General features: G+C 36.2%; 1 protein-coding gene across 2 annotated transcripts in view; it reads right to left on the reverse strand.

Moving 5' to 3' along the window:
* The window catches only part of RPS6KA5 (ribosomal protein S6 kinase A5), a 66852-nt gene that overhangs the window by 31621 nt on the left and 11436 nt on the right, over positions 1 to 23795 (reverse strand). Inside the window, exons 3-5 of one of the 2 annotated variants that reach the window (XM_059474137.1) lie at positions 13302 to 13520; positions 9682 to 9797; positions 8770 to 8877 (exon numbers count right to left, since the gene is read on the reverse strand). In XM_059474137.1, the coding sequence (XP_059330120.1) occupies positions 8770 to 8877; positions 9682 to 9797; positions 13302 to 13520 (443 nt within the window). Of the gene's footprint in view, positions 1 to 8769; positions 8878 to 9681; positions 9798 to 13301; positions 13521 to 23795 lie in introns of those variants that run through there. The other variant, XM_059474138.1, reaches the window with a different exon arrangement.

A 23795-nucleotide genomic window follows, 5' to 3' on the forward strand; every position in this document is an offset into this window, starting at 1 on the left:
TGCTCTTTTCAGTGGTGCCCAGTGACAGGACCAGAGGAGGAAACACTTTTTTTACTGTGACTGAGCAGTGTCTCACAGGCTGGCCATGCAGGTTGTGGAGTATCCCTCCTTGGAGATGTTCAAAAGGCCTCTTCTGGGCAACCAGCTCTAGGTGACTGTATTTGTGCAAAGAATGGGGCAAGATGACTTCCAGCAATCCCTTCCACTCTGTGATTCTGTCACAAAATGCCACTGTAAGCTGATTTTCAACATTCATTTTGAAACCACAGCCAAGTCTTACTTTGTACACCCTCCAAATTTACATTTCATTCAACTGTATAACACAAATCCAAATTCTAAAAGCCACATTATTAACACTTCCATTTTATGAGATGTAAGACAAAAAAGGATATTGTTAAAAAACAACTGAACTTGGATTACCTACAGGTGAATGCTCACTGAACATGCACATCTTGCAAATACTTGAGCTTAAGAATATTTTTGTCTTTGAAACTACCTGAAAATGTAGAAAGCATTTCTCCTCAAAGACAGAGAGGTCTTATGCTTTCAGTTATCTAATGACCTCCTTCAACAAATAAAAAAAAAGCACATTAACAGCAACAAAAACCAAAAGGATCAAACTCCATTTTGCTGGAGAGACTAATCACATTCACCATGTCTACAGGAACGGCCTGACTGATGGAGAAACAGTCACTACTGCCACAAAAGGATGTGTCCTTTAGAGGACATCCTAGCTTACAATAATACAAATTCAATTTCTTATTTTTTACAACATATGCGAGGGTAGCTCTGAGAGTTATTAAGTCTTGCAACTGCTCAAAGTTGCCAGCTACTTCAAAGTTCCAGCCTGCATCAATTACAGCCTCTCTGGGCTCTATCAGTAGTGTTTTGAACAGCACCCTTTAGAAAGAAAAGATACACCAACATTTCTAGAATACAGAAATCAGTTACCATCATTGCTCCTTTTTTGTACAGGTGCGAGTGTATGCAATCAGTCCTGAAAGTCATAACTTACAGCTTTGCTCCAAGCATAAATAGTGAAAACTTTCCCAGGATACCAATGTCAGGGCCCTGAGCTTATCAACAGGCTCCACAACCTCTTTCACCAATCCTAGGAGTCAAGGCATCTCTGCTTAAGACCAACTCTGACAAAACGCAGCTGAGTGACCTGTGTAGAAGCTCATCAAGGGCCTCTTCCTCAGGCTCCTGCATCAGCTGTGCTGTAGGTAAGTCTGTACTTGACGGGGTATCTCACTGATGCCAATCCATCAAACTCAAATCCTGACTTGTCCTCAAGCCTCTCTCCTCACAACAAACTTTTCTGATAACCACTGGACTGTTGCCCAAGCCTGTTCTTCTGGCACTAAACTTCTTCTGATCTTCTTGCACCACGGGTCAGTGAGCACATAGATCCATACTTGTTGTGGTCACCCTTGGCTCACACTAATGGAAGGAGCAGTCTCCCCATTCTGCTGCTTCCTGACAAAGCAGGAAGAACCTAGCCCAGAACCACAGTTCCTCCAGGAACAGCTTACAGGACTGAAGAATTTAGGTAGTTGAAGAGTTCAGCAGTATCACATAGAATATCTCATTTACTAGCTGTCAGCAAACTGGCCGCAAGCTACTGATCAAGTATCAGAGCTCCCTTGGTAAGCTTAAAAAGAAAACCAGGACCACAGGATCAATCAAAAGAGCACTATCATAACTGAAAATTAGTTGCAGTATGTAAAGGCCATATAGCAGGGGTTGTTCTAACAAGCTGCCCTGCTGAATGGATTTTGCATTTCAGGAAAATCACATGTAAAGACTGAAAAGCCTGAATTCATGGCAGAAATAGGACCTGTACCTTCAGCAAGCCTTAGAGGTGATCCTACTTCATAGATATTTACCTCAAAAAAAAAAATGCACCAAGGAAAAAAACTAATTTCCATAGAAATTATACCTGTGACATCTTTCACTGTCATTTAATAGCCCAGAATAACAATAATTACAGTCTTAATTCAGGAAGACATGAAAATTGTCAGAGAGACCTCTCACAGTTCAAAGATGTGATACAGGTTTAAAATTGGGGTGGGGGGGAAGGGGCAGAAATCTTGCCTTAACAAGGTCCTTGCCATACTGACTGGTTTCTTCTTTTTATTCACCTTTTTTTTTTAAGTTTCAATTATTTTGGGAAACTTATTGGTGATAATATCCAGATTTAACACTGAATAATTAAGCTGTCTACACTAGAAAGTATTACTTCAACCAAAAAGTCTATCAGCTGAAAACTGTTGCTTCTGTAGCCATAAACTTCTATTCACAACCAAAAATATGTTATTCCTCATTTGTCTCCTGAAAAGGTCAAAGACAGGCAAAAAACAGTTCAGTGGTACACTGCTTAGACTGCTCTGCTAGATATAACAAAATCACAATGAAGACTAACATAAAAATGAAAGTTTATAGACGAGGGCAAGAATGGTTGCAATAGGGCAGATCAAGGTTCACTAGAGTTTGCAATGTCATCATAGGAAGAATTTTTTTAAAAGGATAGGGCAATTAACTGAACATCCTATCCTGGTGGCTGTTCCAACTGGAAGAAACCAGTTAAGCCAAAATACCATATTGGTTACTATGCCTCTTGCCACAGCTAGACTAATGATTTCTGCTTCCAAAACACACATGGAACAATGCTACTGAATTTTTCAAGCAAGAATGAGATTTGCCTGCCAGCAGATGCCATCAGAACAGGCAATTAAAGGGGACAGCAAGGGCAGCTAAACCTTGACCTGCATTAAGCAAGAAATCTGCGACATCTACCTCTGTGACCCAGGAACAAAAGCCAAGGGAAGGTCACACTTTCATTTAATGTCAAGTGGAGATTCAAGAACTCTTTTCACAGACTTTTACAATACCTGTGTTTGCTTTCACAGTGCAGTGCAATTGCAAGTCTACAAGCAATTATTTAAACCAGTTGCTGAAAATGGATTTTAAAGCAAACAACTAAGAGCAAAGAAAAAAAAAGTCTCCATTCTGCAGACAAGAAAAAAAATCCAGAAACAAATTATTGTCTGGGAGGAATGCAAGTATGTACCTCTCTCAACTTGGATAAACATTTGGAACTAAGTTCTTCTCAAAATCATTGGGTTTTTTTGAGAAGTGAGAGGCAAGAAAGAACAGCATACAAAGCAAAACCTGAAAACTCAGATTTCTTCAAACATAAGCAAAATTGTAAGATATGGAAGAGTACTAATTCTGGGAAGAATTCTGCTAGGCATTACTACAAGCCTTCAATAGTTAATTTTTTCCTTTAATGAAGAAAATCATATAGAACATGTCATTTAAACATCTATAGTTTTAGAGAGAACCAGATGTAATAGGTAAAGGAGTGGACAATTTTGCTCCAATGCAATCCATCTGGTTCTAAATTCATTTACATTTGTCTGTGAATCTATGGTTATATGTAGCAGAGCAGTCTAAGCAGTGTACCACTGAACTGTTTTTTGCCCGTCTTTGACCTTTGCAGGAGACAAATGAGGAATAACATATTTTTGGTTGTGAATAGAAGTTTATGGCTACAGAAGCAACAGTTTTCAGCTGATAGACTTTTTGGTTGAAGTAATACTTTCTAGTGTAGACAGCTTAATTATTCAGTGTTAAATCTGGATATTATCACCAGGTTTTACAAAGTTTTTCACCTGGCTAAGTTTCATGGAAGTAAGGTATTCACAGTTATTCAAAAGAAAAAAATGTATGACAAAAATGGATTCATGACAATGGGAGTGCTTGCCCTCAGAAAATTACTTGTTTCCCCTTCAAAAACAGAATGAGAATTTTTCTGAGTTGACTAGCAACCTAATATCCAATAGAAGATTGGATAACAGACTACTTAACACAGATGGTGTTTCCCCTCAAAACAGCTTTTTTTTTTTTAGTGGTATATTACAATAAGAAAACAGCACCCTTGAAGCAGTCATTGTAAGAAATCATGATCTGTCTTGCAAAAATTCTTAGCAGTACTTTAATATTTTGACATCAAAATCTGGAGAGAAACTACTTTATACTCTGTTCCTCTGCATTACTGGTCCATGCTGGAAAAGCACAATCTTCATTGTGATAAGCACTGAAAAGGGAAACCTCTTGAGTAAAGGCCCAAACAGTCAACTGACCACTGACGACCTGGTTTTGCAATTAAATTAGTCCAGCTCAGTGATGTGCCTTTAGCGTGTTTGATATGTTCTTAATATTAATTTTCAGGATATTTAAACTGAGCCAACTGAAGTACACCAAACAAAGCAAAAAGTTTTTGCCACTATTTCATTTCTTTTTCCAAAACTAATTATCCAGAGAGATCTATAATTGATGTTAACGTCTGTGGACTAACTTCACTATTCAGTTTACTCTGGACTTTTTTCTCTTTGAAGAGATGTAAATCTACTTCTTATAATTGTTTCTTATGTTGACATCACTGAACAATTATTTAACTAAAACACAAGCATATGTAGCAAGTCATCTAAAGCATAGATAATTTTACTCATTTTTGCAAGAGCATGCTCAGTGTTGGAGGATGCACTGTCTAATTGCAATGATAAGACATTATCACTTTAATTGGACAATTATAAAGGGTGTTTTAGAGTTAAATGCATAACTAATCTACTAGATTACTCATGTTAAGATTACAGTTCCTAAAGCATTAAGTGAGTCAAGTTGTAGTCACTTCCTTCTGTTCTGAACTACCTTTAAACTGCACTAAGAATGTGCACAAATTTCTTCCTAGTTCATGTACTAAAACTCATAGTGGACTAGCATCCAATCACTTTTCCTCCAATGGAATGTGCTTTAAAATATTTAAAAATACATACTACTTTTCTTTCCAGAACAGAATGTTCACTCTATCATCAAATAAACAAAAACAAAATTCAATAGTGAAAAGCATTTGAGTTATAACTAAATTTGCAACTCTCATCAAGAGATTTTCAGATGAAGAAACAACAATGTATAGGAATTATTCATTCTACACATCAGATAGAAGTACACAGACATGCACCCAACTGTCTTAGGCTTCAATTCAATCATCCCTCATATTGAATACCCATTTTTATTTACCCATTTTATTAAGGCATTTGTATGCTCACAGGCACACTGTTTGAAGATTGACAACATTCAGTATTCACTATCTATTTTTTTAAACTTCATTAAGCAAACACAAAAGCTTCAGAAAAAAACTTAAGCTAATGCAGAAGATGTGTACCAATACAGAACTGAGCACTTCACTACACTCTGGAAGAAAGTGTTCTTTACTGGATTTCATTAAGAAGAAAAACAATTGCATGGTCAAACAGATAATTTTCACAGTAATTCAATGCATGTGTTCATATTTTTTGCTTAAGAGAAAGATCTCTATGTATACTAAAATAAGATTTTTAAAGGATTTTAAAAAATGAAGTACCACTTTAGCAATACACATCAGAATTAAGACCAGACCTGACTACTAGGTTAAACTGACATTGACCAAATCAGAACAAGTCCAGCTTAGAAGGGAACTATTAATAGTTAAAAAGATATAAGCTACAAGTCCACCAGATAAAGATAACACACAAATACGATGGAAAAAGACCCCAAAACAACAACTTGAGAGTTCTGGGGTTTTTAAAGATAAATGTATTACAAGACTTGAGAAAACAAAAAGAAAAAACAAACAAAAAAGCCCCACTGAAATGATTTCACTTGTGCAATGCACAAAATAGTGCTGTAGAAGTTTAAATTTAGTGTCACATGCAAATGTACTTTGAGACCCAGTTAGACAAACACTAAACTGACATGCATGAAAACATCAGGACTTTTGTCCTGATGTATTTTTTATCCCAATTTTGTTAATTCAATTGAGATTTAAAAACCATATACACTAGCCTTAAATTCATCACAGGGTTAAGGATGCAAATGCCATAAAAAGCAATACTGAATCTCTTTCAATCTCTTAATCTCTTACCTAATCCCATTATTTGGTTAGGCTAGTAAAACCGTAGGCCTTCATGAGCTTTTAAATAAAGTTTGTATCAAAAGTAATTTCATACTTTTGATACTGACCTTTCATACCTTGTGATACTGACCTACCCTATGTGAAAATTCCTTTTTATTGAACTACTATATTCCAGTCAGGTTATTTCTTCTTTTTGCATGTTAAGTAAGAGCACATTGCTTCATTTTAAAGAAAAACAAAGGCAACATCACTGTTGATTCAGTTGTAAAAGAAAAATTTCAGGTTTCAGCAAAGCAATACCATAAAATACTTTAAAGCTCTTAAAGCTGCACTGCTTTAACTGGGATGTTTAATTCTCGCATGTTATTTTCACATGATAACTAAACAGAGAGATACCTTGACAATGCACTCTTCACACATGCTTCAATAGCTGCATGGCAGAAATCAATAGGTTTTTTTGTTTTCCTACAAGTCACAGGCATTTGCTTCCCTTCACTCAAACAAGTGCTTAAGGAAAAGCAGCTCCCCACCTCTCCACCGCAGAACAGTCAATCTGCTGCAATTATTGTAGTCCTGTTTGATTCATTAGGTGCTCAGGTACATGAAAATCTTTAACAGTCATCAGATTATAGCAGAGATAATGAAAATACTGAATCATGATGTTTTCTAGCAAGCATCACTAACTACAAAACTATCCAAACATCATAAATACATGGTGAAGTATTTCTCTCTAATAAGAACTCCAAATATAGTACACATCTCTACTATGATAACTTTTATCCCTTTTTAATAACCTAAATAAAACTTGTGTCAGGTAATCAATCCAAAGAGAAGGTTACTAGAATAAACTCCACTTGCTTAAGTATGCACTTCTAATGGCAAAAGTCTTGCAAGAAGCAGGTGGACTGGCACGAACATGTGAAGAAAGGGAAAGAATTTAAGTACACTGCTCTGACTAAATTGCAAATGCTACACCTGTATCTGACTTACACAGTTGTAATTTTATTCGGAAATGTTACCCTAGTGAGCATGAAAGCAAGGCAAATTCTACCTGCTGTAAGTACATTGGTTCAGAAATGTAAGTTAAGTGTCGATTGCAATGAATTTCAAGTGCTCTAGTAGTAGCTCGATTATCTACAAAAAATACAATATGAAATGTCAACTTCTATGTGTAAATAGGTCATTTTAATCATGTTTAAATTCAGTAGTTAAATTACAATAGCACAGAAGAAAACTTAAGTCAAATGCAGACAATTTCTTAGATTTTGAAAGCAAACAACACAATTGCAATTACTTTTCTTGTTAAAAGAAACATGAGAACTGTTGAGATTTTTTACAGGGAAGACAAATATAAGATGTGAAAGAGAATAAAAGAAAAAATATATTTAAATGAACACACTTATAAGGGATATACTGAAAACAGAACGGATTAGAGTCAGAAGAACCAACATTAAATTTCCAAGGAGCAAGATGGCTTTATTTAATGACTGGAGAAAAAAGAATCAAATTCAGAGTGTGGATAAAGCAAACAGTCCTCCCCTTTCCTTGCACTGCTTGTAAATGATGTGTCAAAGGTGAGCACAGATGAGATGTGCTTCTTAAAAAACCTGGTTTGAGACTTGGGGGTTCGGATTCATTTTAACATTGCTAACACAGTGAAGATTTAGGCTTCATTCAGCTTTGGATCAGAGGCTGGGGTACTGCTCCTTTTCTCACCCCTCAGTGCAGTAATACCAGTACTTGACTTTGTCCCTTGTGCCTAGCACAGCTCTCCTCACAGCTCTACCAGGTGCCACTCTCCCTAGCCACACCTTTCACTATCATTCTTTCCTGATGAAAATTGCATCTCTCTGCACTTACTCTCTGCTGTGCCAATCTGCTGCTAATCTCTTTCTCACACCAGTTGAGCTTCCTCTTGGTTTCGTGCTGTAACTTAGAAGGAATATACTGACATTATCTCTACTACTTCCCTGCTTCAGAAAGTAAAATTTAGTATCTTTTAAAATGGTCCCTCCCAAATCCTACCACACTCCATTTGAAATGCAAATATTCTAGAGGAAACTACCAGCCATCTATTTTTAGAAAATCCTTCTGCTGCCTCTAACAAAGACTTTTAGATCTGCAGTCCCAGATTCCAATACCCGTGAAACCTAATGTGAAACCCAAAAATCATCCATTTAAAAATTCTCAGAAGTAAAATCCTGCACACTTTTGACTCTCTGAAATCTAAAAAGCCTATTTGGAACTGCACCTTACAAATAATTAACAGCTAACATCAATAGCGAGAGATCGCTGTTAGGTACAATGCACTTACTTAGTAAGAAATAAGCTTTTATCCTAAAAGCTTGCAATTAAGCTTATTAAAAGTGACACAAAGAGATGAGAAAAAGACAAGATAATAATACATTAATTATTATTAGCATAAGGAAGAGTCATAGCATACCATTTGCCTAGTCATTCCAATGAATTAGCACAGTCAAGGTTTTTTTTTTAAAAGGCATCTGAAAATGAAAATGTAAGTGACTTTTCAGACTTATGCAGGTCTTTCCCTTTTCATGTCAAGGGCAGCAGAAGAAAGTATGAAAGCTTTTCAGGGGAAACTAGAACAAAGACCTATGACAACACTGGCAGGCCTAAAACCAATAAATTGAAAACTCAAAACCTAGTAACAGAGACAACTAGATTTTGTTCTATGATGTAGGAGTCTGGAATGCAGGATTTCCATCCTTTTTAAATGTGCTTAGCATGTCAACAAGACTTTGTCATCTTGCTCAATTCTGTCCACACTTACTGGAGAGCCAAATACTCACCTCATCAGTAAGAAACTCCTTACTTAGCCCAAAGTCTGTCAGCACCACATGGCCATCAGAATCAAGGAGAATATTCTCAAGTTTTATATCCCGATATATAATCCCCAACTGCAAACAGAATATAAGAAAAATATTTCAAAATAGTGTCACCACATCAAGAAGATATTGCTAAATGTTTTTAAATATAAAGAACCCAAAATTCACATTATTAAGGTAATCTGACACATGAAAGTTGAACCTCAAAAAAGACAATTTTTAAAGCCCTGGAAGAAATAACTAAAATTACATTTAAAATCTTAGAAATTACACTGTGCATTAATGTCTTAAAATTTCAAAGGCATACTGTATAGCCCTTGAATCTAAAAGTAAACAAATACTTGCTGTTGAGTGCAAAACTCAGTTCTCCTTTCATTAAGAAAATTGATCCTTCTGTTATACAGTCTAGACATAGACCACACATACATGCATGCTTTGTCATAGTCTACAAATCTGCTTATTCCTTCTGAGAACTGTAACACTTTTCACGTCTACAGCTGTGCTAGAACTCTATGACTCAGTTGTGTAGAAACAAGGAAAACCAAACATTTCAACTCAAAACTTGTTCATGTTCACTACAAATTAGTTTTGGTGACATATATTGGTTCACAAGGATTACTAGAAATGATCAAATAATTTGTCAATAACATTCCTCTTCACCCTGCAGGCAAAAAATTGTGGCCTTAATCTAGTGCACAAGGAGGGACACTTCATTGGGGGTTATTTCTAATTATACAACTAATGTCCCATTGCAAGACAAAGTTACTTTCATTTTAAAACTATCTAAAATAATAGCTCTCCTTATTAACTTTATATGATACCAAAAGAATACAGCTGTAAGTCCTCAAAAGCAGCACCAGAGTAAAGCCATTTTACCTTGTGGAGATGTTCAAGTGCCAAAACGATTTCTCCAATGTAAATTTGCACCTCATTTTCTGAGAATCTCTCTCTGTGTGAAAGATGAGTAAACAATTCTCCTCCATTTATATAGTCTAAAAAATAGAGCACAGAACCTTATAATTTCACTTTCTGACAATTTCATTTTCTTATTGAAATATTATTAGGTACTTTGTAAGCTATTTAGTAACACATTCTACTATCAGATGCTTTTCCTTAATTGTAATTTACTAGTATTTCATCATGCTGTACAATATCCAATTTCTTTCTTAGAGAACTGAAGGAATAACAAGACCCACTTCTAAATAAGCATCAAAACCATAAAATAAGCCTCAACTATTCCTAAATTATAAAGATGAGTTTTTCCACAAAATCAGTCTTTTAGTTATTTAGGAATATGAAAAGAAAGAAGCACAAATCATATCTACAAACAGAACCCCTGTAGACTCTTATGAAATACTCTGATGAGCAACAAGGCAGACTGACACAAAGAAAAGCAATTCAGAAAGCAGGTATTAGGGGAAATAATCAATTTATTGACGGACAATTACAAAATTTTCCCTTCACAAGGGAAACCTTGATGGCAAAACTTACTGCAGATTATTTCCACATACACTCCCTCATGGAAACCACACTTTCATTCTTTGCAGGCTATGACACAAGGATTTTCCCACAGTAAGGGAGCGGGAAAAAAAATTATTACAACAGAGCTCCACTGTAACAGAAACGTATTTTAGATGTAGAGCTGTTTATGATAGCAGTGTACATTACAGTCAATAATTTGCAACCTCACAGCCCCCATTATTGCATTTGAGGTCTACATACACAGAGCAGGAAATATGCCCCACAAAATCTTTCTCAGTATTTTCTTGAATGTTGCTTCTGTAGATTTGTTGGTATAAAACACAAATCCATAAAAGGCATCCAATTCTATTTTAAGTTAATAGTTGGAAGGAGAAAGCATATATACAAATTATACATATTCTGATCTCTCTCCACTTTTCAGTTCTCCAGTTCCCTCTTTGAAAAGGAGTATTAATGGAATCAAACAACATGAGAAGGATTATTTATCTAGACCAGCAAGCAAATGAGAAACACTGAATGAAGTATAAATACCCTACATTTTAGAATGGCTTCCTTCTTCTAAAAAAACTTCAACACAGAAAAAGGTAACAGAAAACAAGTTTTTAAAATATTTCTAGCCAGATCTGCTAACTTAGTACAAGAGAAGCATTAAATTGCCATTAAATTATTCTAAGGACTGTGACAGATCCAAACCAAAGCTGCCACAAGGAGTGGCACAACAAGCTAAATTCTATTCAAGTTGTACACTAACCACAGCCCAATGAAACAAACAGCCTTCAAATTATTGGTGCATGATCAAATGCATCACTGGCATAACAGAAAAAAAAATCCTGGTTACTTCAGATAAACTTCACCTGACAGTTCAGATTATTTAGCTATTTTTAAAGGATTAGATGTTTAACCTTGTGTGACAAGTTTTGTATAGAATTGATGGTACTCACATGGATACAGCACTTGTTTCCTTTAAAGCCAACATAAAAATTGGAATCAACTCCCAACTCTGTTTTCTGGGAATCTGGCAGAAATGCAGCTGCATGTCTATACTTGATTTGGTCTAAATTCATATAGTTATGTAATCTGACAGCATGAAGAACTGTACTAAATATTGCACTGAGGCTCCAATTCTAAGACCTCTAAGAACTAAAATGGCAGCTAGCTCACACACTAAATTCAGCCAAGAACAAAAATAGGACCAATACTGGTTTCCCCCAAAATCCAGAAGCCTCTGAAACATTTTAATTCCTAGACGATATTAAAGTGATTTACACAGACTTACATAAGACACAAAAAACTTGTAACAAACAGTTTGGGTTTTTTCCTGTCAGGGAGGGTGTGAAGCTCAGTTGATTAATAAAGTACCTTTACACCACATTAAGGAGGAGAAATTTTCCGTGTTACAGAATGTCATTAAAAGAAGTATAACTAATCATTCCTACTTTCTGCCAAAAATGAAGGAAAAAAAGGACCTTTCTGGCCCAAACAGATATGCTGAGAATGGATGAAAAAGAAAAAAAAAATCAAAACAAAAGACCATAATTATATCTTAGTTATGAACTTCTTGCTTCAACCATCACCTCAACATTGCTATACAGCGGACATGGGCACGTGCCCTGTCTGCACTGTCTGCTACACAGCGTTCTTCACAACTACTGGGCTTGCTCCTTTTTGACTCTTATGAGAATCTAACACCAAGCTTTTAATTTTCTTTCATACAAGAGGCTTTTATAGCATTCTAATTATGTTTACCACCTAAACTTCCTCCCTACTATGTATTTATTTTTAGGCAACTACATCTATCTCAGGTTTCAGGGGGTTTTTTTGTTAGGGTTTCCCCTCTTTTTTTTAATATTTCTTATGGGATCTAAGGTGCATTTGAGCAAAAATTACCTGGACTTAAAGAATGGTTCCATAATATTTATAATAAATGTTCACATTTTCTCTCATTTAATCTCTCAATTTTTTCCAAATTGTTAGTCAATAACCTTAAATCCAATATAAATTTCAAAACCTTAATTTTTAGCAGTTACTCTCAAGAAATCACAAAGCTATCAATATATTTCTAACTATTTATTTATGACAATCTTTTATTTATTTCTTTAATATCCTAGTCAGAGGAATTTACAAGAAACTATAACACAATTTTCAACTCTCATTTTCAGAAGGAGTTTAGTGAACATTCCATTTCAGCTCTACATATTTATTATTTAATGGTAGTATATGAAACTAAGATATGTGCATAGACCTTTCTAAGAATTGACAGCTAGAGGTGTATATTCATTTAATGTTAAAAAAATTTTTGCTAATTTGATGTTAATCAGACTGTTAATAAAGGTTAAAAAATTGAAGTTGTGGATAAAAAGGAATGCAAAACTTGCACTTCAATTAAAAGAACTTACTTCCTCAAACAGTTCACTAAAGAAGAATATTATGAAACCAAGCCCTAAATTAATCCTTCATTTTACAATTCTTTTAAAATACTCTATGCAAAAAGGTTTAAAAAATTGCTGGCAATTTTCTTACAAATACAACTCATACACCAAACACTAACATTTGCAGCAAATCTGAAAGGCAAAAATATTTCTAAAATTAGACTAGTACCAAACCTTATGAACAAGCTCCACTTCCAGCACAGAAATGTGTGATTTTGGACTGTCTCTTAGCACCCAAAAATTGAAATATGCAGGTATCTCAATACTCAAAGATCTAATTATCGCAAAACATTACCAAAAGCAAACGCTTCCAGGTGATTGATGAATACTCTTAAATGTTTTTTGCTGCATGTAAGTCACAGATAACCACTATCCCCTCCAAGTCAAAGTAGCACACTCGAGCTCAAACAGGAAAACCACAAACACAGACACTGCTGAAGATAAACAGTATTTTACTTCCTATGCTTTCTCATGCAAGCTCCAAACACACTGTACTTTAGACCACATTAAAAAAACCTTACAAAACATTGAGATAAAGGGCTTTTTTTTTTTTTTATAGAACTTTGAATCCTGAAGAGTACTCACCTAAAATGAGATGAAGCTTTGTATCTGTCTGGAAGGCATAATGTAAGGTGACCAAGAACGGTGATTGCCTAATGTGCTCCAGGACTTGTCGCTCTGTCCTTGTGTGCTCAGTTGTTTTGGCTTTTTGAACTATTGTTGCTTTCTTCAATACTTTCATGGCATACAGTTTCCCAGCATCATGGCCGCTTACTTTCCTCACTAGGAATACTTTTCCATAGGCTTCAAAATTGGGGAGAAAAAAAATCCCAAAAACAAAGAAAAGAAAGAAAAAGAGAGACAAAAACCACAAGTTACCTACTTGTACTACAGATCTGGCTGATGCCATTATTACTTTCAAATACTCATTGTTATGGCAGACAGTAATCACTCAGGCTAAAACTCTACTAAAACACTTTTCCTCTTCCAGATTGACCTCTTCCGAACAAAATTTCAAACAAATGAGCTTCATAAGTGAACACTGCAAGAGTGGGAAAAGCAATTGAACTTCTTCAGTTTTAAAAAACAATTTTAAAAGCTGATGGTTTCATCCTTTGTAATAACCTAAAACATCCATACCTAGAATTATCAAGACTTCCAAGTAAGAGATGCTATTTTTTGTTCTTAAAATAGTCTGCTCATATTTGCACAACTTATATACTTTCATTACTGGTTCTATAACACTGAAGTTACAAAAACCCATAGAATAGCCAATGAATTCTTCCCATGAGTATTTCATACACAGGAGCTTTCTGAGGCTCTCATAATGGACTTAAAAGAACTCCTGGGAATTCTACATAAATAAATTTTTTCTCTTTACCAGGCAAACCTGTAGAAACAGTAAAGGTTAGAATTAGCATGCAGTTCTGGGCCATGATCTCACTGCAATTACAGAGATATGGTGGGGAATCTTGCATAACTGGAATACTGTCATGGATAGCTACAGACTTTTTAGGAAAGAGGCCAGACAGGCAAGGTGGTGGAGCTCTCTTTTTGTAAGCAAAATGTATCAAGCAACCAAAATGTATCAAGCTTTGCCTAGGAGTGGATGAAGGAGGAGCCAAGAACTTGGGGATAAGAATTCAGGGACAGGCTGAAATGGGTGTTACTGTTATGGGTGTTTACTACAGGCCAACTGATTAGTTAGAGGAGGTAGATGAGGCCTTCCACAGACAGCTGTCACAGCTGTCACCATCACAGGCCCACAGTTCTCATAAGCACCACTACAGCTGCTGGAAAGGCATCACAGCTTGGCATGCAGGAGCCCAGGAGGTTCCTGCAGAGCACTGGTAATTTTGACATAGGTGGTGGGAAGCCCACAGGGAGAGATGTGTTGCTGGACCCTGTATTAAGAAACAAAAATGGACAGGTTGGGGATGCAATAGCTAGAGGCAGCCTTGACTGCAGTGTCCACGAGCTGGTGGAGTTCAGGATTCTGCATGGAAGAAGCATGGCAGTAAGTAGGATTATAGCCCTGGACTTCAGGAAAAATAACTCTGGCACCAATCTTCAAGGGCCTGCTTGGAGGAATCTCATCGGTTAGGTCTCTAGAAGGTAGGGTGGGTCCAAGAGAGATGCTGAATATTCAAGCAGCATTTCCCTCTACGTTTAAGATCAGGACATCCCTGTGAATAAGACATTAAGCAAAGAGAAGGGCTGGAGACCTGAATGGATGGGCAGGGCACTTCTGGCAAAAATCAGACAGAATAAGGAAGTTTACAGAATGTGGAAAAAGGGTCAGGCTACTTAGAAGAATACAGGAATATTGTCAGACTATTGCAGCTATGTGTCAGGGAAAGCAAAGGTCCACTAGGAGTTAAATCTGGCAAAGGACACCAAGGACAAGAGGGGCTTCTTCAAGGATATCAGCAGCAAAAGGAAGACTTGGGCAAATGTGGGCCCACTGCCCAATGAAGTAGGTGCCCTGGTGACAAAAGGTACAGAGAAAGCAGAGTTACTGAACACCTTTGCTTTTTACTCACTGCTAAGGCTGGCCCTCAGGAATCCCAGGCCCTGGGGGCTTTCCCTTGGTTGAAGATAGGGTTAGGCAAACTTGACACCCACAAATTCATGAGCCCTGGAGGGATTCACCCATGAGTGCTGAGGGATTTAGCAGATGTTAGTGTTAGACCACTCTACATCATCTTTGAAAGGTCATGGAGAGCAGGAAAGGCTCCTGAGGACTGAAGAAAAGCCAATACCACACCAGTCTTCAAAAAGGGCAAGAAAGAAGATCCAGGAAACCGTGGCCAAGTAGCCTCACCTTCATCCCTGGAAAGGTGATGGAATATCTATGCATGCATGTGGAGGAAAAGAAGGTTATCAGGAATAGCAAACATGGATGCACCAAGGGGAAATCATGCTTGAACAATCTGGCATACTTCCATGAAGAATGAGATACAAAGATGATTACAGAACTGGAGTATTTCCTACATGAAATAAGAAGAAGCCTATTTCTTCTCTTTAGCCTGGAGAAGACAGAGGGGAATCTCATCTATGTGTACAAATATCTTATGGACAGGTGTCAGGAGGATGGGGCCACACTCCTTTCAGTAGTGCTCAGCAACAGGGTAAGAGGCAACCCACACAAACTGGAAACATGAAGTTCTTTAAGAATATGAGGACAAACTTCTTTGAGGGTGAAAGAACACTGGAATGGGCTACCTGGAAAGGCTGTGGATTCTCCAACTCTGGAGCCATTCAAAACCCTCCTGCACATAATTCCATACATGGGTTAACCTGATTTAGCAAAGGGGCTGGACCAGGTGGCCTCCAGTGGTCCCTTCCAACCCCAATCATCCTGTGATTCTGCAGTAGACACAACAGGACATTCTGTGAACGAATGAGTGTTACTTTTGTAGATGGCAATAGTCATTGCTCAAAGAATCAGGAGAAAGGAACTATGAAATCGTTGACTTCTTTTGATCAAGGTACTTAACAAGTTCTCTTACAAAAAAGGTCTTTAAAACACTAAAAGGTTATGAGTGCAAAGGGGGGAATCCTCTCAAAAATTGAGAGCTATTAGAAGACAAAAAGCTAAAAGCTAAAACTCAGCTTTTTCAGAGAAAGCAAGTCACCACTAGAATTCATCCTGCCTGATTCAGTCATATATGAACAAGTGAGGAAAAGAATTTGCTTGTTTTAGTAAATTATCCAATGCAACAGAAATTGAAGCTGACTGCTAAAAAACTCTACCACAGTATCAAAATGCCAAGTAGATGAAAAAGTAAAATGGCAGAAAAAATTTCAAATAGTAAACACACAATCCATGTGAAATACCATAATAGCACATAGTGTTAGAACTGAGGAGAGAAAAACAGCTGAAGTTACCAAAGACCACCCCAAAGAGAATGTTATAAACTTCAAGGAAAGTACTGAAGAAATTACACAAGCGTACCCACACCTTCAACACAAAGCCAGAAATCCCTTATGCTGCGGTAGAAATCTTTGTGTGCTCCTATCTTGAATGAAGCACACTGTTTTCATACCTTCTCTCTTCTGTCCCCAACTATCTTGCTCCCATCAGAAAAAAAAAATTATAAAGCATTAGGAAAGTATAAAACAACTCTGCTAAACAGGAATGGCACTAAACATACTGCCATGTTTTGTTTAGCCTGAGAAAGTAGAGTACTTGAGAAGATTCTTACAGAGAATTAAAGAAGAAAAAAATCAAAAACTTGGTAAAGAACAAATTTTCATTATTTTTAGAAACAAAATAACTAAGGCAACAAATTAAATCATTAGGTATCAGCATTAAAAACTATGCAAAGCACACAAACAAGTATGCAGTTAAAGCTGTGGAACTACTGTTACATGATACTGCAGCTGTCAAAAATGCAGATGAATTTTAAGATTACATAACTCCCTGAGGGAGAGGAAAACACAGCAAGTGTTGCCAAACTCTAAAGAGAATCTCTGGCTCAGGCAGACCCCAAAGTGTAGGTTGCTACCAGCTCACTAAGGAAACCATCACTGTAAGCCTCTCCTTAAGCCATCATGAGACAGAAAAACTAACCAGCTCATTGTTTTGTCCAACCTTTGTAATTACCTTCACACTACTTTCTCAAAGAGAATGCTCAAATATCTCAAACCTGAAAATACACTGGACAAGTGTATACAGTCCTGACATGAGACACTCAAATTTAGGTGGCCCTTAAAAAGCTATAGCATACAGAGCTCCCAGTAAGCATCACGTGTAACTCCAGATTCTTTCTGGATTTTTCTCCAGATGGGTAATTTAGAGTTTTTAACTATCAAATGACATGTGAGCTTTTTTCCTAGATCTGAATTCTGCTTCAGTGAGTATACAGAACTGATTCTGCTCATATACTGAACAATTCTTTTTAAGGAGTTCTTTACCTGACTCATTGTACCCTAAGGAATCATGCCTCCCTTCTTTACAGAACTAATTATCTGCAAAAAGAGCTTTCATAAAATAAGTTTTCATAACACATCTCTCAAGAATGGCAAATAGAGTCAGAATAGGTGACATCTTTCTATTTTGTGAGATATGCAGGACAGTCTCATGATTTTGCATTGCATTCTCCAACTTTGCAGTTACGAGATCTCAAGCGTACGTAAGCCAGACTGAATGGTCATCAGCTACTCATCACCAGGGAACAGGAATTTTATCTCAAAAGGCTCATGACTCTAACACTCAGTTACCTGTATCTTTAATCACATTTTATAAAAACATATAATAACACATCTTAGGTGAGAGAATGCAGTACCTGCTACAGCTTTTCATGCAGTATCAGAGAAAATAATCTGGTTAGTGTAGTAACTGTAAGAATCTCTAGAAACTATACTTTTATTGCCATAAAGAACTTTGCCATGGTACAAATTGTTTCTTCAGGAATCTGACAAGGACTGACAGAATGATGACGATTCTCAGCATTTTTAATGAGAATAAATCTTAAGTAGTACTATTTTAATCAAATGACTCATAATATATCCAACACCAGAATCTCTGATAGCACCACAAGAAATCTACTTAAAAGACAACACTGCAAAAGCTATTTATTTGAGTGGCAGCAAGAAGAGAGCACATAAGCTAATTGCAATACTCTCACCTGAAAACTGTACTTCAGTAAAGCTTTTTTAACTTCTCAAAGAGCAACATTTTAATGTTAATTCTCATAATGAACATTCTCATAATGTTCATTCTCATGCACATCTGATCTACGCCCCAGGCAGAAGTATTCAGCCAGCAATATATGCCCCATAATGAAACACACACAATCACCAAATACCCACCTCCCAAATTCATTGAAAATACATTAAGTGATAGAAAAACTACATACACAGACACAGACTTTGTTAGACTGACTTGACAGCTTAAGAGAAATAAAATAAAAATTTAAAGAATGGTTATCAGCCTTTATGATGACTAAGAGATTTCACCAGCAATTTATACCAAATTTGCACTCAATTAGTGAGATAGAAAAATATAATTAGGTGCTAAAACTTCCCTTTTACTACTGCCCTTCCCATTAATACAAATTCATAGTAATATATCATAAGTATATATAAGCATACATGTAAGTATACTTAAACATAATTATATATAAATATTTATATTCATAGTAATACATCACATTCTAAGTAACAATTCAGCAGGTCATTAGAATAGTCTAAAATACACACTTGCTGAAAGACAATGAGTGAAAACTATGAAATGTTCTTTGCTTCTTTCTTATTTCTATACAAATGCAAGCACTTAAGGCACTGCATCACAGCAGCTGATTCTTACAGAGAAAAAGGAGCACAATTCTTATTGTTTATGGCACACTGGATGGTTTCTGTGGACTCCTAAAGTCATCAAAACTTTACACTTGCATCCATAATTTTTAAATTAATCATTTTAAGTGCTGATATAAATGACACCACTTTATTAAAGCACTTTTTTTTTACTGTCTGTGTAAGAATAATCATGAGACTACAAAGGAAAAGGCTCAGAGGTACAAAATATTTCAGGATTTGAATAAATTTCATTGTAGTTTTGCACAATATATGCCTAATGATATCTTCGCTCTGCAATTTGGATTTAGATTTAGTCTGCATAAGGAATTTGGAGGCAGAAATCTTACTGTGCTAATATCAGTCCATATGAATTAAAAATTGGGATTGACAAAGTTAGAAAAGCACATAGCTCTAGCAGCTATATATGGGGGTGGGAAAGCCAAACAGAAACCTTAACAAACCTCAAATAATAGCATTCTAAATATTTCCAATTTATTGTCTATGACCAAACTCTTAAAAACAGGGCATTCTCTGTCATCTTTCCTTAGATATCAGATAGGCAAGAATCATTAATGGAATTTTTTCAACATGATTATTTACTCCAAGAATAAATTTCCTCTCCCATTAAACAAGTGAGTGATGATTAATACAAAAGGGAAAAAGTGACAGGAAAGGGTAAGTTGCATCTTAAAACGTACTTTATGTCAGCATTTTGATTTTGTTTCTTTTTTATCTTTTTTTTAAAGGTAAATTTATTGCAGTATTTATTACAGCAAATAGTTATAGTAGACAATACATGCCTAACGTTTTTTTTGTTTGTTTTTAAAGGATGTCAGTTTTTAGAAGGCAGCTCTCAAATGCAAGAGAATCTACCACTGGATATGGACACCATTAGTTTTTAATTATTTTAAAAATTACGGTAAATAATTTTCTTCAAAAATTTCTTTTAAGGTACTGCATTCCACTGAAGTTTGATGAAATCAGAACAACCAAGAGCTGCCTGGGATCATCATCTTACTTCCTCCTTTCCTTCTTAAATGTAAGGCTGGTTTTGCTATTCCCTCTGGCATTAGTTCCAATAAGAATCTTCGCTATTGGTCTCCAATTTAATGTACAGATTCTTTCAGAATTCTCTGGTGTATGAAAAGGAAAAATTTGTCCAGGTTCTTAGATTGAACACAGCCCCCTCTTTTCAGTCTGTTCTTCATGCAGAAAACCAATTTTCCATTTCCAAGCCCTGTCTCCAATTAGCCATCCCACCTACCATTCAGTATACATTCTAGCTGTCCTCAGCAGAAACTGAAGTAAAATATTTAATTGGAGTTTGGAATTATTTTTAGACACTCCCTAATTTGTCTCACTCTCCTGAGCACAGTATCCCCATTTCTTTCTTTTTCCTCATTTTATGAGAGAATATTTTGCATTTTCTTCAATATGCTTTGAAAGAACTAACTTCATTTCACAGTCTTAACTTTATCAAAATACCTTCTGACCTCTTAAATGAAACTTCATTATATTTTCTTATATAATAAGATTTTTGATATGGTTATTTAAATCTGACATTCATCCCACTAATTTTGTTCCCTTCATATGAATGAATCCTTCAGATACTAGGGATCTTCCACATATAAGGTGACTATCCTGCCCACATAAGCACTTAAATCCAGAAGAGCACATATAAAACATTCTCTCATATATGGTAGTTAGATTCTTGTTTCTCATTATTGTTAGTCTTCATTAGTGGACTGCAGTTCAAAAGGTAGAATGGATTATAAGTGCACATGCTCAAGAACCAATTGTACTCTTTCTTTTTATCCACAGCTGAAAGAGTGAACAGAAGTGGCATTTATTTAAGTAAGTTCAGTATAAAAAAAGGAATAATCCATTGGTAGAAAAATGTATAAACCAGAAGGCACTCTACAGTGTTTTTCTTATTTTAAAAACACATTTTCAAAGGATGAAGCAAATAAGCCAAGTGGTTAGAAACACATTTTCAAAGAATGAAGCAAATAAACCAAGTAGGCGTGCATAAATCAACACAGCCACCTTCTCCTGTTGTTCCTTTCCGGGCTTTGGGAAGCAATTAGATTTCTTTGCTGAAAAGTAACCTTCTTCTACAGAATAGACTCTAGTTTTCCCTGTCACAGGGAGAAAAGCTTTAACTGAATAGGAGGGACAAGCTGGATACACAAACATGGACAGGAAATCTGAAAATTCCACATTAGCAAGGCTATAACAGTAACAGAAAGAGAAAAGGATTTATCCCATTTCAATATACTACTCAGTACACTGACTAGAACATGGGCCAGTCAGAAGTCAAGCCAGTAAGAGATTGTTCCCAAAGCAACAAGTACACTATTAATAGCTTCATTAACAGTGTCATGTCTTTCATTTCACTGATGTAAAGTGCTACTGATTTCTTCAATGAATCAGTTTATTCTATTACTACCCCCTAACACAACATAAAAGGATCCAGCTCAGACTTTTGCTTTCTTGTCTTCCCACTGAGACTCAGGTAAAAAGAAGAAAGCATATATGATACAATTTTATACCAAAAAGCAAAATATAACAAGCATGCTTCCAATTGAGTGTATATATTAGAAGAAAGCAGACAAAAGAATGTAAGAAAGCAATTCAAATAAAGAAAATAGTAAGTATGAAATTATGCTAAGCCACGGCATGAAAAAAGTTATGACAAAAAATGGCTTCCACGAGAGAAAATTCAGCATACACAGATACTATTTCCAATAATTGTAAATGTTTGTATTTTTAAAACATAAAGCTTAAAAAGAAGATTTAAATAAACCTTCACTGCTGTTACCTGAAAAGAATCACCTCTGAGTCTGTAAGAAACTACCACAATTACATATCCTTAAGCAAAGTATCATTTAATTTAACATGTTTTAAGTATCTTCTGTGGTTATTCCGGTTGCTTCATGGCAGAATGTTGTATTTAAAATATTGTAATTAGCTTCAACAGCATCTACAGTCATCACTTAATGTCACTGTGAGGTTTCAACACATTCTCCCTTGCATTAGATTGATTAAGTATTGGTTTGAAAACACTGCATGCTGCATAACTCCACAGTGAAGCATTTTAAAACAGCATCACATTTTTATTGAGCATTAGTTATGTGACCTAAAAGCTCACACCAGGATAAAGCTTTCACTGCCAGAGTAAAGGTGGCTTGTCTCTATTTGCTTATAGCAATGACCAGAATGTTTCTCAAGTTGGGAAATAAAACTTCATCAGCAAAATATCTTAGGAAGGTTGCAGAATCTCTGCTACTGAGGCTTTTCAGAATGGATCACCACCAGGGGTGACCCAGGTGTAACTGACTGTGTCTTGGCCCAAGCAATTAAGGGACCTCTTTGAGGTCTGACCTCCTCAGATTCCTGTTTTCAGCAACTGCATGTGGCAGCAAACATTGCCAGCTGACAGATGGTCACTTACCAAAAGCAAAAGGAACTAGCTTCATTCTGATCAGGTCACTGGCATTTAATGAAATCCAGTAATTAGCAAGCAGCAACCTCTGACACATCTAGTGCCTGAGTCTTAGCTATCATAGGCTTGAGACTAAACAAAGCTTCTTGACTGCCCTGACAGTCTAGATTTCTGAAGCAAAAAACCTCAGGCTATGAGCAAAACTGCATATCAAAAAAGTGGGGAAAAAAACCAACAAAACAACCAAAAAACCAAACACCACAACAAACACCAACTACTCCTCCTACAAATGCCATTCCAGGATACCCAAGGAATCCTTGGATTCCTAAAGCTTGAGGAATCCTTTATATTAGACAAAGATTAGATTATCTTAGACAAAAGACATTTCTGACGCAGCAAGTCTGCTAGAGCAGGATGAAGTCAGACAGGCACGCTTACTCAACTTCTTTTTTTACTTCACACAAACACACAGAGGTTTTAACCCCCTTGTCAACCCACTGAAGTAGCCTTTTCTGAAAGGGGCCCCTCAGAAATCATCCTATTAACCTGAGTGAATAGAATAACTTTGCACTGCAAGCCTAACTATTACCTGCTATGGTTAAGAGTATTCCAGGCCAAGAAAAATTTGGCCAATCTGTTCACAAAGAAAAGAGGGCATGAGAGGTAGCAATGAGTGACTGCCAACAGTTTAACAGTTTAACAGTAAGGTTATTTCAGAGGTACTGCCTAAAGACAAGAGGAAGTCAGGCCACTACTAGTCTGAACTTGAAGACAGACCCTTATGAAATCACAAATTTACTTTGTACCCCAAATGCAAGAATTGTAACACTAGCGTGATCTCAGACCAATGGCAAATGTAATAAAATTCAAAAATTTACAAATCCAGCCCATGTTTCCACCAACAGGACAGAAAGACACCCTCACGTAAATTCATAATTGTTTATAATTTCATTTTTGTCAACCCCTCTCAGATCCACACTGACCATTTCAGAAAATTGCTTCTACCTAGGAATATGCAACATTTATCTATGAATAATAATGCTTCCTTGTATCTACATCTAACTATTTAAATTTAACAGCAAGGTTTCAATTTTTTAGCCAGTTAAATTTAAACTCTACAAACTTTACTTCAGAAACAGAAAAATATCCTCTCAAGTGATTTAACTGCTTAATTAATTTGTAAAAGAATCTATATGAATTACAGCCTCGCTGCCAGCTATTCATGGCTGATAATACCCAAAAATTTAATATCATTTAACCTGCATAAAACTCCTGCAGACCTTGATGACAGTCCACATTCATGATTATCCCCATCTACTCAACAATGCATC

Source organism: Ammospiza nelsoni, chromosome 6 (assembly GCF_027579445.1).
Source record: "Ammospiza nelsoni isolate bAmmNel1 chromosome 6, bAmmNel1.pri, whole genome shotgun sequence".
In the NCBI taxonomy this organism is placed as follows: domain Eukaryota; kingdom Metazoa; phylum Chordata; class Aves; order Passeriformes; family Passerellidae; genus Ammospiza; species Ammospiza nelsoni.